Raw genomic sequence first — 13,153 nt, 5'->3', positions numbered from 1 at the left:
CTGGCCTTGAACACTTCCAGGGATGGGGCAGCCACAACTTCCCTGGGCAACCCGTTCCAGTGTCTCACCACCCTCAGAGTAAAAAATTTCTTCCTGATATCTAATCTGAATCTTTTTTCTTCCAATTTAGAACCGTTTCCCCTTGTCCTATCATTACCCTTCCTGGCAAAGAGTCCCTCCCCAGCTCTTCTATAGGCACCCTTCAGATATTGAAAGGCCACTATAAGGTCTCCCCGGAGCCTTCTCTTCTCCGGGCTGAGCAATAAACTGAAGGCTACAGAACAGTCGGTCTATGACTCATGCAATACACTCATTTCTCATCCTCTTACGTGGAATAAAACCAGATCTCATGTTTTCAGACCACCACAGAACAGAGGAACCAGGGAGCCCTCCCGGCCGCACAGCGATTTACCCACCCGCGTGTGGCCGAACGGCCGCTCACACCCACGACTGCCCAGCCCCCGGGGAAAGGGACTGGGAAACAAGCAGCACTTGTCAATTAAAAGGATTTTAATCACGCTGTAACCCCTTATGGCCGACGCTTTTAATAACTTTCCACATCTACGTTCGTGTAAAAACGGACAGACAAACCCAGCCTTGAAAGAAAAGGTAAAATTTTTGATGTTTATTTTTCAATGAAAAAGCTTTACAAGGAGAAAGAGGTTTCACAGGAGAAGGAGTACATTCTTTAATCACTGTTTATTTGTTGAATTGATATCCGAGGCTGACATTTCTTCTACAGTGTATTAATTTGTTCTCATAATATTACAGGACATTTACCTTTTATTTCAAAAGGATCATAATCCATGAATATTGTTAAGAACGCTAGTAGGCAATGCAGTGTGTGAAGAATTTACACAATCTACAGCAGCTGTAGATGAAGTGCCTTCAGTTTCAATTCTTCGCATGTTTTGTAGCAACAAACATAAAACACATCTTTTAAATGTTCAGATATCTGAAAGGCATTGTATCAAATACAATGGAAAAAGTGAGGTTTAGTATCTCAAAGAGCAGACAAAAATATTCCAATATCCACAAAGCAACACTGAAGTTCTCAAGGAAGAAAAAAACTCCACGTCTTTCCCCTTAAACCATATGGAGACATTTATTCAGGTGTTAAGTGCTCAGATGTGACTTTCTTCACTAGCATTACACTGCTGGGATTTGTAGACATCCCAGCATCAGACACTAAATGAAGTTACAAGGTTTCACAATGAGAGAACCTGACCTCTCCCTACAGCCTTTACACACAACCTTCTGCCATTTAAAGAACCTTTGCTGATCCGTAGAGTACAGGAGGAAAACAAAACCCACACCAAAGACCAACCTTCCACCCCTCAAACACCACGCAGCAGCACCCTCGCCCTTTTAGATCAATGAATGGTTTGCCTCCTGTCTCACTCATACCACAATTTCAGCAAGATGTCTGAAATCTCCTTGTCAAGTCTGTTCTGAATTGTAGGAAAGAGGTAACTATTTTCACAACACTGAGAAAAAAACATATTAAAGTACTTGGTAAAAAGAGTAGCTTGAACAAAAAGCACCTTAGTTTCAACATAATTCAAAAACATAGAGGAGAAGAAAAACTCTTCACAGTTTCAGAATTAGTAGAGAACTAAAAACCCTTGCCAACCAAGAAGAACAAATACCTTATTTCAACCAGCACTCCAGCTCCTCTGTAAAGATACACTTTCAAGTATTGTTATGAAAGGCACTGATTTTTTCCCTTCAGCCATCACGATGTAATGAAAAATGCAGAATTTCTGTCCCATTTGGCCCTAAAGATATTTGCTGCTAACCTTGGAGCGCCTGGATTTCACCCAGTTGCAGTTTTACAACCACCCTATTTACTTTATTAATTTCTTTACAAAACCCCACAGATCCATCACAGGTTTTAACGATGCAAAGATTAATGGTATATTACTGATGCTGATTTACAGAAGAGAAAGTATTAATTGCACTAATTCTCCTTTAAAAGTGAAACTGGATAGCTTTGAAGTTAAACATTCAAAATATAAAACACTTAGCAATTCTGTTCCTCTGCTTGACTATCAACTCCAAATTTTTAAAATCTGGAAGCCAGTTACCTGAGCCAGGCAACTCTCAGCACAGATTCCTTGAATGGATGGTTCAAAACCAGGTAGTTCAGTTTAACCAAAAGCTTGAAAAACAAGCTCTTATTTTTAAAAAACATGAATGTAAAATCATTATCGTGCCTTCTATGAAGTCTGACAATGGCCAGATGAGTTGAGTTTCTAAATACTTTGCCAAAAGGGGGAAAATACAGTGTGGAATATTGTTCTTCTGAGGCATGGTGAGTACAGAGCATTAAATTAAGGCCGACGTATGAACAGATTTGTACAAGTGGGATTTCTTTAGCTCAAAATTATTTCAAAGGAATTAGGCAAAACTTGAAAAACACTCGCAATTCTTTTGCTTAGCCCTAAGGCCTGCAATTGGACAAGGAGTTCTCTGGTAGGCTTGAAAGCAACGGACCAACAAAGAGGTACGCTCAGCAGCAAGCAATTATAGCTGCACAAACACTCCTCAACTTATACCCCAGGTTTCCAGTTTTGCAGCTGTGACAGAAATGTGTTACCCTCTGAGAAGAATTAAGCACAATCTGCAAGAAGATACCAAACTGGGGCATCCTTTAAATCACCTAATAGCCAAAGTAATTCATTTATAGTATCAAAGCTTCCTGAAACTAAGAGCCATCATAATCCCTATATAAACTACTCAAGCTTGATGGGATGGTTCTGGGAGATCTAGAAGGACCTTCAGGACCTCACCAGAGAGGGCCAGAGGTAAAGGTAAAAATTTTGATGGTAGCTGCATCAGTGTGAAGCTTGATGAAGTTGACCTGAGGACATTATGTGATTCGAATGCTACCTAGAACCACGGGGGAAGGTCTGGATAGGTCCTAGATTTCAGTAATTATTACCAGGTTATCTTAAATAAAGGTTTTTGCAGGAATAATAAAGGGAAAATTCTCACCTTTATGGAGCAAGACCTTACAGGCTGTAAAGAGAAGTAGACCTAGGAAGCAGGAAACCCCAGAAAGTCAGTCTGCACTAGGGCTGTGCATTTTGAGGAACAGTGTCGTGGTGTAACTCACCCTGAAATCCTCACCTCATTTCATAAAATGGTTTGGGTTGGAGAGGACCTTAAAGATCATCGAGTTCCAACCCCCTGCCCTGGGCAGGGACACCTCCCACCAGACCAGGTTGCTCCAAACCCCATCCAGCCTGGCCTTGAACCCCTCCAGGGATGGGGCAGCCACAGCTTCTCTCGGCAACCTGTTCCAGGCTCTCACCACCCTCACAGGAAAGAATTTCTTCCTAATATCTAATCTAAATCTCCTCTCTTTCAGTTTAAAACTGTTACCCCTTGTCCTATTGCTCCAGTCCCTGAATTTGCACCCTTTTGGAGTGTTATCTTTACATGGGACAGCCTTATACACTTAGTGCTCACATCCTCAGTCCTGAAGCAGGGGAGGGACAAGGAGCTGGTGGAGGGATTTATCCTACTTGCATCTCTCCATGGGAACAAGATACTGGCTGCATTTCATTCTTGGGGAAACTACAGGAGGAGAAAATAGATCCAAAAAAGCCTAACCAAAATCCCCCATAATATTATGAGAGGAAACTAAGATAAACCCAGAAACTCAATCACAGGTGTGCCGAATCCTTAATAAGAATAAATCCTAATCCTTAACTAGAGTAAGTGATTTTACATACGATAGTACAGAAACCTGAAAACGGAAGAACAGCTGCTTTGGATGGAAGACAGTAATCCTATTTGGTTATATGAATACAACGGAATGTAAAATATTATAAATACCATTTGTAAATTCATGATCTGTTGTAGAATACAAAGACAGATATGGTGGTTTAATTAAAAAATAACCAGGTCTCACATTTTTCAACAACTATCGGCAACAATTGTCACCGTTCCTACACTTTCCTTGCTCAGGACAGAGAAGCTCCTCTAATCCCTGACAAACCAATTTAAATTAAAATTATGATGACTAATTCTAAGTACTAAATCTTTTCTAACATAAATCAGTAATTTTAATTGATTATATGAACAAGTAAGGTGGCAGATTTGAGTTGAGAGTTACTGCGTGTGGCTGATAAGCTGCTGCATGGTAAATTCTCTTCAGGTAGCACAAATGCAGCCTGGAGGACACACACACACAACATGTCACAGCAGCTCTTGCACATTATACACGCAGGAAAACTTACATTTGAGCTGCAATACAGAGTTTACTAAGACAATTCTGTGGGGGTTTAGCTGCAACATGTCTCTGAGGTAAGTCTTAATGAATAACAGCGATTTTAAAAAAGTACAGATCTAAGAATGTACATAAATCTCTATTACTGTCTGCTAAACCATAAGCCATCCCTCGTAACTCTACAAAGCCAGGCATTTAAAGCTTCCATGTATGTAGAAAACCTTGTCAAGAATCAAAATTTCAAAAGAATTTATGGTCAATAATACAAGTCTCTTTGCTAAAATAAATAATAATTAAAGGAAGAGAAGGATATGCCCCTGCATGAGAAGGAAGGTCACTTCATTCTGATCATCCTCCTCCTCTGAGCAAGAGATCAAGAATAAGTATTTCTTGACATTCTCACAAAAAATAGTTTTACCCACTGTTTTGAGTTACAAGATTTGCCCATCGGAATAAAAAAAGTATAATAAGAATATATACAATGTGCTGGAAGCCATATGCACCTTGTTTAAGGGTAAGCAGATAAGGCATTTACATGATGCTATAAAACTACTTTCTCATGTGTTACTCATCTCACCTGTACTTGCTTTGTATCATGGCATTCCCACAGTGTTACACAAACATAGTGCTCTACAAGCAGAAACACCAACTATGAAGAAGTGCATCCAGTAGAAAAGCCTAAAATGACATGTGAGACTGTAACACAAAAAGGAATCAACTAAAAATGTATGGATAAAATATGTGCCCACCACTAGGTTTACGCAGCCAGCATCCCCCCTCTTCTTTAAACAGAAGGGAACAAACAACAGAAAGTTACTACAGAATTCAAACAACATGAAAAAGCTATTAAAATACATTACGCTCCCTCTTACAAACCACATTATGTTTTTCCTAGTATAATGAAGAATATTGTACTATAATTAAATTAAATTTCTAAAAACATCTCATGGAACTATTAATATATTCATTCAAAACCAAAAGCTGTTCCAGGAAAGTAAACACTAGAACTAAACTGCAAATGCCACTGAACTTGTTTCCATTATACAATACAACCACGACCAATATTCTTTGGAGATTTGCTATAGAGATGTACTATAGTAATGCACTACTTTATTAAGGTCTGATGCAAATCCTATTAAAGTCAGCAGAAAGACATGTTTTGAAAAGGCTTTGAATCACATACTCTTACTGCAGGATACAAATCTGGGAGTGCTGAGCCAACCTGCTCAGAATTTTTCTATCAGGAAACACTAATAATTAGATCACTATACAATGAGAGAGCAGTCATCAGTATATCTGATTTTTCAGTATTGAGACACAGCAATAACATTTTCTATTTTTCTGAATAATATTTTGAAGATGCTTTCTGGTACTTAACTGAAATAACTTTCTGTACCTTGTACAAGCTATTCTGTTTGCCTGCCTCATTACATTTATGGCACTTGTTGCTTTGCTGTTAAAAGCATCTTGTAAACCCTGGAGGAAGCAAAGGAAATAGTATCCCTAAACATCATGAGCTTCTAAAAAACATGTTTTTCTAATTGTAGAATGTTCAAATGTCTGTACACCACAAGAGAAACAGAAGGAATGACTCCAGGAATGTGTATGCTATTTCTTGGACAAACAAAACATAGTATTAAATGCCAGTGAACACACAGACTGCGCGAGGAGCAGAGGAACCCCAGTAACCTCATCAGCGAGAGCTGGAGCACACTGAGAATGAAATGCTCCTAAGATGATGAAAGAGAACAATCGGAGCAGTGTCCCTGTGTGAAACCCACTAAAGTGAGTCAGGAAAAGCAGATCTCCAGTGAAAACTAAAAGGGTTCTTGCCTAAAAGGGGTTAGGACTTACTGCATATGGGGGGGAAAGCGTTTTGGGATATACAGTCTTTCCTTGTAAATAGTGGTCTGTGTGTCTTTTTGAGATGGTATCACACCTTCTGCCTCTCCTTTAGCATAAAGCCATTATGGTGCAGTAGCAGAAATGCTCTGAGGTTTTGTAGAAAGAGTAATGGTAGCACAGATATAGTATACCACCCCCCACTCCCCTAATTTCTATAAGATTCAGTCATCTGCCACAAGACACGGACTTAAAGAAAAAATGGGTTCAAACAGATACATTCCTGTTCTCCACTAGTAAAGCTGAAACTATTTCCCTTGAAATATAATCGTGTAAAATTTGGCTACAGCTTGATCCTCGATTTCAGCTTCATGTTTGTGTAACGGTTTTCCTACTACCTACTATCACCCTCTCCCAATAAGCTTTTAGAGCTTCTGAGTGTGTCTACACACAGTTACTAAAAGTCAAAACTTGAAACCAAGAAGGATATGACATAAACACACTTTTGTATTTACATATTTAGTTAGAAAAAACATATCTACAATACCATATTTAAACATTACACTCTATAGTTAAATAAAGTTAGGAATACATGGTCTTTTCCCCACAGCAATACAGTAATTAAAAAGTGTCAATAAGAAAACAGATTTGTTGACCTTTTTTTTTTGGAATAATGGAATTCAGGCAGAACTTCATGATCTCATCAAATTGAGATAGACAAATACAATGTCATTCTAGTTGAAAATGAGAGGGGGAAAAAATCCATTTGCTGAATTATATTTTCAAGATAACTGTAAGAGCTTAGTCCACTATTCTAAACTTCTGTAACTAATGCTTGTTTTGTTCAGTAAGCAACAGAAAATTTGTGAGTTAGCTGGAAGCTTATCTAAAGTTTCCTGGATACAATCCAAAGTTAAAAAATACCAAAAAAATTTTGAAGGAGTGAGTTGTACTAAAATCTAAAACATGATAAATGCCCAAATTGGTTTCTTTACTTTCATACTTCCAGTAGCATTTGCAATCTGTGATCAAAGTAGCAAAACTTTCTCCTTCTTCAAAATGGCATGTAAGAACTGAGAGGGTTAACCAAAGGTGCTGAAACACTGAATTAGAAAAGTTGCTTTAAAAACAAACACAAGAAAAATAATAGTTCAGCCCTTGCCTTGCTGACAGGTGAGATAATAACCATTTCTGGTACTGCAGAGACCTCGCAGATAGACTGGCATTTCAATGGAAGGAAAAACCACACCAGTCCATATGGTTCCCTTAAAACAAAAGCCTCTTGGGTTCATGACCAACATTTCAGTCAGCCTTTAAGTAATAAAGAGCAACAACAAATCATGCTGGGGATTTACTGACAGGTGTCAGGAACAATGGTGATTGTTTTAGAAACGACTATATAAAAATTCTTTCCTTACTGTACTTTCTAATATATGTAAAAATACTAACTTCAAACTTAAAATCATCTTCTCAGAGCACGGAGCCTAATCCAACTCCACTTAAGAACTGTGAAAACTCTTCCAGTTCAAGTAAAAAACTTGCATTCTCTCCTGTATTCCTGCTACTTACAATGGCAAATTGAAGGAATTTTACTTGCAAAACACTTAACCACCAAAGGTTGTTCTGTAATATGGTTTTAAAACACCTTACTCAAAGATTAGGTTACCAGTTTTCTAGCAAAGGTCCATAACCTTTACATATGAATGTAAATAATCCATTATTAAATATATTGTTCTGGTTCAGCGGCCGCTATTACAAACCGGGGGACTAACAGTGACTTCAAAAGACTCTGAATCAGACTTCAAGAGTATAATATTATTCTTAATATTATTCTTAATATTATGTATTTGCAAGACAGAAGTCTTCAGACAAGTCTTTACAGAGAAATCATAATAGTAGGAAAGGGAAGTGATTCACTGTGCTTGAAATGGTTGACATTTAATTTTTGCAGTTTAGATATTCAACCATTATCTACCACTTACTACAAAATGTAAATTGGTACGTATCAGAAAAACTCCAGCATGGTTTTGTGGGTTTTTTACTTTATATATATGTACAGATTAGAGAGGCACATTCTTTGCTAGAAATCACCATGAAATCCTTCTGTAGGAACTTGAACACTTCATTTCACAGAAATTCTTCCATGAAACTCTGCTCTTCACATAAGGCAGTCGTATCTAGTTAAGCAAAACACTCAGTTTGCATAAAATTAGAGCTGCACCTAGTTTAAGATGTATTTTCAAAATACGTGTCAAATGCCATCACAGAAAAATAAGCAAGACATTTCTTTTGCAACCTAGAGAAAGAAACTATTTGTTCTGACATTCTATTAAAATTTAATAAGGGCACAAAAGGAATTTGTAAGTGTTAGTCCAAAAATGATCTAGCTATTCTAACAGTGTGTGCAGTGCAAAGAACTTCTTACAGTAACATCACAAAGTAACACCAGCTCTTTCCAAAGGACTCTCAAAGTTGTTGCTCATTGCTTAGAATGGCATCCATCCAACGTATCCACAACTGGCAACAGAGTCTAGTGTATTACAATATTATTGCTGCTACTGTAATGAAAAGAAATGAGGTTGTGGTGATAAAATTTCCACAGAAAGCTGTAGGGAACTCTACTTCATTTTACCAAGTATATTATTTCTTAGCTTTGTCAGAAGACAGACAATTATCTACTCGTATCTCCTCCTGCAGAAACAGCGGAGAGTAAAATAAAGCGTGACGTGAGCTGCCTTTGGGTTAGTTGGTTAAAAAGGTGTGGATCAGTTCAACTTGAGTCAAGTTGCCTTGGTTTGCACCAGCGATGTGTAAAGGCTGGCTGAAGGAGACCCCTGCCATCATACAGGCACTGCTCCCTGCGCTGCAGTAGTAGAGGCACGCTCTGACAGCCAGGAGAGCCTCAGCCGAGAGACAGTGCCCGGGTAACTGAAAGGGAATGACAGTTTGACAAGAAACATCCTTTATTTCTCCAGACGGACACTGTCCTTGAAGCAACCAGGTGTTATCTGTAAAAGAATCACAAGTTTTATCATTAGGATGATATTTAACATCGTGCTTGAAACCTACAGAAAACACTAATTTTACCTACAGGACAACATGGACTTTCTTTCCATACACAACATCAGGGGAAATTTCCTTCTTGATTTTTCCATTTATGGTAAAAAAAAAAAAAAACTAATTTACAAATGCTTTTTTAGCATTCACTTAAAGATGTAAAGATCCACAGCTTTGCTTCAAAACTATAGCTATAAATACAGTACATCTTATTTAAATGCAATGGATCTGCAATTTGTCCTATAAGCTCTTAAGAGGATATTAAAATTTATTTTGAGATATGCAAGCATAACTCCGTAAATAAATGGGCTGCTATACATTTATGTCAGAGGTGTTATACTCCAGGTAAGATAAATGCATAAAACTGCAGGTAAATGATGACATTTCCAAATTGAAGTGTTGGCTTTACCAGTGGGTTGCTGCAATTTAGCTGTGTTCAGGCCGACTGTTACAACAAAACTTGAATTTAACATTTATTTAAATATTTAAGAGTACGTGAACTGAAAAATGAACTGCACCATAAACGTACCTCGCTCACCGCATTGTACTCTGATTTTCGGTGAGATGGATGAAGTGCTCTTTTTGGCATTTTTCAGAAAGTACCTAAAAGTTGGCTCTAGAATGTATAAGCTCGAAATGACTTCTTGAGTCTAGGTTGCATACGTTCTCCAATTTTACTACCCCTTGAAGCTATCACATATATCTTTACTTCAACAATATTTGGAGATTCCGTAGGCCAGAGAGCGTGCCGACTCTCCTGGAAATAGCCTACTTGTGCTCCAAAAGCACAAACTGGGACGAGAAACTACTTTAAATCATGAGGCATATAAACAAATCGCAGGGCCTGTGCAGTATTTGTTGACTGCTTTTAAAAGCAATCAATTTAATTAAGCTACCACATGGACACTTTGAAAGCTGGCCAACAAAAGCCGAGTCAGCAGATGAGGAGATGTTTACTTGCAGATCAGTTTAACTGCATCTACAAGCAGGGATAACTATTGAGAAGTATTTATCATTGCAGAAGCCAATATGGCATGTAAATTCAGCCAGAGAACAATTACTAGAAATTAATATAATTTTAAAATCTAGAAGCATTTCTAAAAATAAATGTTTTCCAATGCAGTGCAACAACTGAGTGAGCATAACTGAAATATAACTGCTGTCTCTATTGCTTTCAAAAATCTATTGCAAGTGCAAATGATGCCATTTCAACATCAAAACCTTGACACAGACACTAAATAAAGTGAAATTCTAGGCTTTTCTTTATTTTAAAACTGTTCAGCAACTCATTAAACAGTCAGTTAAGCTTTCTCTGCTCTGTGCTGGCTTTGTGAGCATCTTGTTCAAGAGGTAACAGTTCTCTGTACCGTTCGTTGCTTTAGGGTGCCCAGAGATTAACAGCAAATGTTTATAAGGTTCAGAAATTTCTCACAGAGTGTTAATGCGAAGTGTCCTCCCTTCACCTTCAAGAACACTAGTTTATGGTTTTATTTAGGCACACAGCACCTACTTTGGGATACTTTTTAGAAGTACTGACATTCCAGTGAGATAAAAATTTTTCTCCTAGAGCATAAATCTATTAAACTTAAATCAAATGAGTCACACCTGAGTAACTTCATAACCAGGCAAAACTCCTTCAGTGCACAAAGGGCATCAAAAAAATATGGGTTATTTTGTATATTGGCTTTCACATAGTACTTCCAAAGGCACAAGTAGATTCCCCCTTTTGGGTACAGCTGGACCACTGGAAAGCCCTGTATCTGAACACCCACTAATGGTCAGCCCGTACAAGGTGTTTCAGATAACCATGCTATTTTTGTACTGAAAAGAATTTTAGGGAACTCTGACACGGTCTGTTCTACCAGTCATGTTATGGGCATAGCAATCTCCAGTGTAAGGATGGCAACAATGGCTAGAATTAAACCACTCCAGTTGTACACCATGCAAACATGTTCCATGTGCTCTTTTAGAATACTTAAGAGTTGAGAGGGATTAATTTAGGCTCAGGAAATCTGCCATACCTTGAAATACTGTTTCCATTATTCCAATATAATAATAGTATTCCCATTTCACAGTAACCAAGGTACATAGTGACTGAAAGAGTTGTCCAGGGTCACACAGGAAAGCAGCAAAACAATTTGCAAGAAAGGCCAATTATTTCTGCTGCCTTGACATACCGTAAGAAAGTGTGCCTTATAACAGGAATATGCAAATATGAATTATAGCAAAGTAGGTTCAAAGTGATTACGTATAGAAGTTCCTCAAATACTTTTTGGAAGAGACAAAAGCAAAGGAATCTCTTTCAGGATTATGCTTCAGCTTCATGGTGAGCTTTTCCCCAGAAACAAACGGTAGGGCTGGGATGAGGTGTTCATACAGAGTGGAGAGGAGAAGCATCCAAGGAGCAAGAAGCTCCACTGTTCTGGGATCAGCACCTTTGCAAGCCCTCACTGGCAGCTTGTTCCAAGAAAGTTAAAAAATAAAATAAATTCAGCATGTAGTACTTAAAGCAAAAAGCAGCCTACCAGGTGGGTTCTTTTTTTTAATCTTCCCACTCCAGCTGTTAAACGTATCAACTCTAAATAACATGTATTGCATCACAAGGTCAAGTGGGAACATAGGACTCAGAGGGACATTTTGATTCATCAGACTGAGGTCCCTTGTGTTGCAGGCACGTCGTGATATAACCCACTTTGTATCTTACCTACTCCCATTCAACTGATGCAACAACACAGGCACTTTACCTTCTGCGGTGATAAACCAGGAATTGGGTGCTTCTTCATTCAGTTTTGAATCTGGAGGAAGAGTCAACTTCAATAAAAACTGAATTGTCTGGCCAGGAGCCACAGTTAGTGAAGGAAGCTGAATGTTTGGTGCAGATTTAGGCAGCTTTGGAAGGCTTTTTATTTTATCCTTTTGCAGAGGAAGGTTATCTGGAACATCACATGCTTCAGGATTCAGGATAGGCAACTACCAGAAGAAATCAAACAAAATATTTATTTTCATTTGTACTGAAAGCAAACAGGCTTTCACAATACAATCAGTTTCAAAGCTGACACAGACTAGGAAAACTAACACATGATAATATGGCTACTGGACTAAAACTTTCTGACAGTGCAACAACACTACAGTGACAAAGAAAAGGGAAGGACAAAAGGATTTTTTTTAAAATGAAAAAGGTAAAACTGATTAATCCAAATAAAAATAGTATTTACTATTAAGATCATAAAATCCCCAATTACTTTAGGGTATTTGCTACTTAGAGTATATTTTTAATTTAAAATGTTAACATTTGCATTATAGATTTACTTTAAATAAAATTTGTAAGTATTTTCTTCTAATTTGGTGGTAGGATACATGCTTTGGTAATAAAATCCAAGATTTTAACTGTTGCACAGTTAACGGTAATTTCCCAGAAAAGCAACCAACCAACATGTTATATGATATGAAAATTTAAACACACATCAAGATTGTGTACTGCTAAATGCAAGAAACATACTGGAAGACAGTTGGACCATTATGTTATATATATGTATACACATATATGAAAACATTGAGACATAGTGCCATTGTAAGAATGACAGGAGCACAAATTTGTTTTGCCTTCATGTTTATAAGCAAACACAGCAGCGCTCAGTTATGCCAGTGGTTTTGATTTGACAACTTGGAAGTCTGCTGTGTATCCTGCTTTAAGTCACTGACCTCCCAAAATCATCCCTTATGGCTCAATTACAGGACTATCTATTTCAGCTCCCACTTGTTACAAAGGGAGTTGCACCTGCTTATGAAATGCTTTTCATACTGCAAAACTGGGCTGTATTTTTTAATAACTCATGGGTTTGTATTATTCTTTTCTAGAGGATCATCACTTTCTGTTTTCGTGCAAAAGCTGCCTTTCCAAAGAATTAAGACTTTCAAGAACTGTGCTAACAGGTAATGTTTATTTGCCAGGTCATCACAAAACACTCTGTGCATAGAGCTACTGTGCCCAAAAAGCTTATTAGCTGTATGATTTTT

General features: G+C 37.8%; 1 protein-coding gene across 1 annotated transcript in view; it reads right to left on the bottom strand.

Moving 5' to 3' along the window:
• Positions 1–3,579: 3,579 nt before the first annotated feature.
• NHLRC2 (NHL repeat containing 2) overlaps positions 3,580–13,153 on the bottom strand; it is a 34,602-nt gene continuing 25,028 nt past the window's right edge. The window contains exons 10-11 of the mRNA XM_014959060.1: positions 11,881–12,106; positions 3,580–9,087 (exon numbers count right to left, since the gene is read on the bottom strand). Coding sequence (XP_014814546.1) covers positions 8,822–9,087; positions 11,881–12,106 — 492 coding nt within the window. The 3' untranslated portion in view covers positions 3,580–8,821. The remainder of the gene's footprint in view (positions 9,088–11,880; positions 12,107–13,153) is intronic.

This window comes from Calidris pugnax, unplaced genomic scaffold (assembly GCF_001431845.1).
Source record: "Calidris pugnax isolate Ruff unplaced genomic scaffold, ASM143184v1 scaffold4, whole genome shotgun sequence".
Classification (NCBI taxonomy): Eukaryota; Metazoa; Chordata; class Aves; order Charadriiformes; family Scolopacidae; genus Calidris; species Calidris pugnax.
This window is presented reverse-complemented; position numbering and strand designations above follow the sequence as displayed.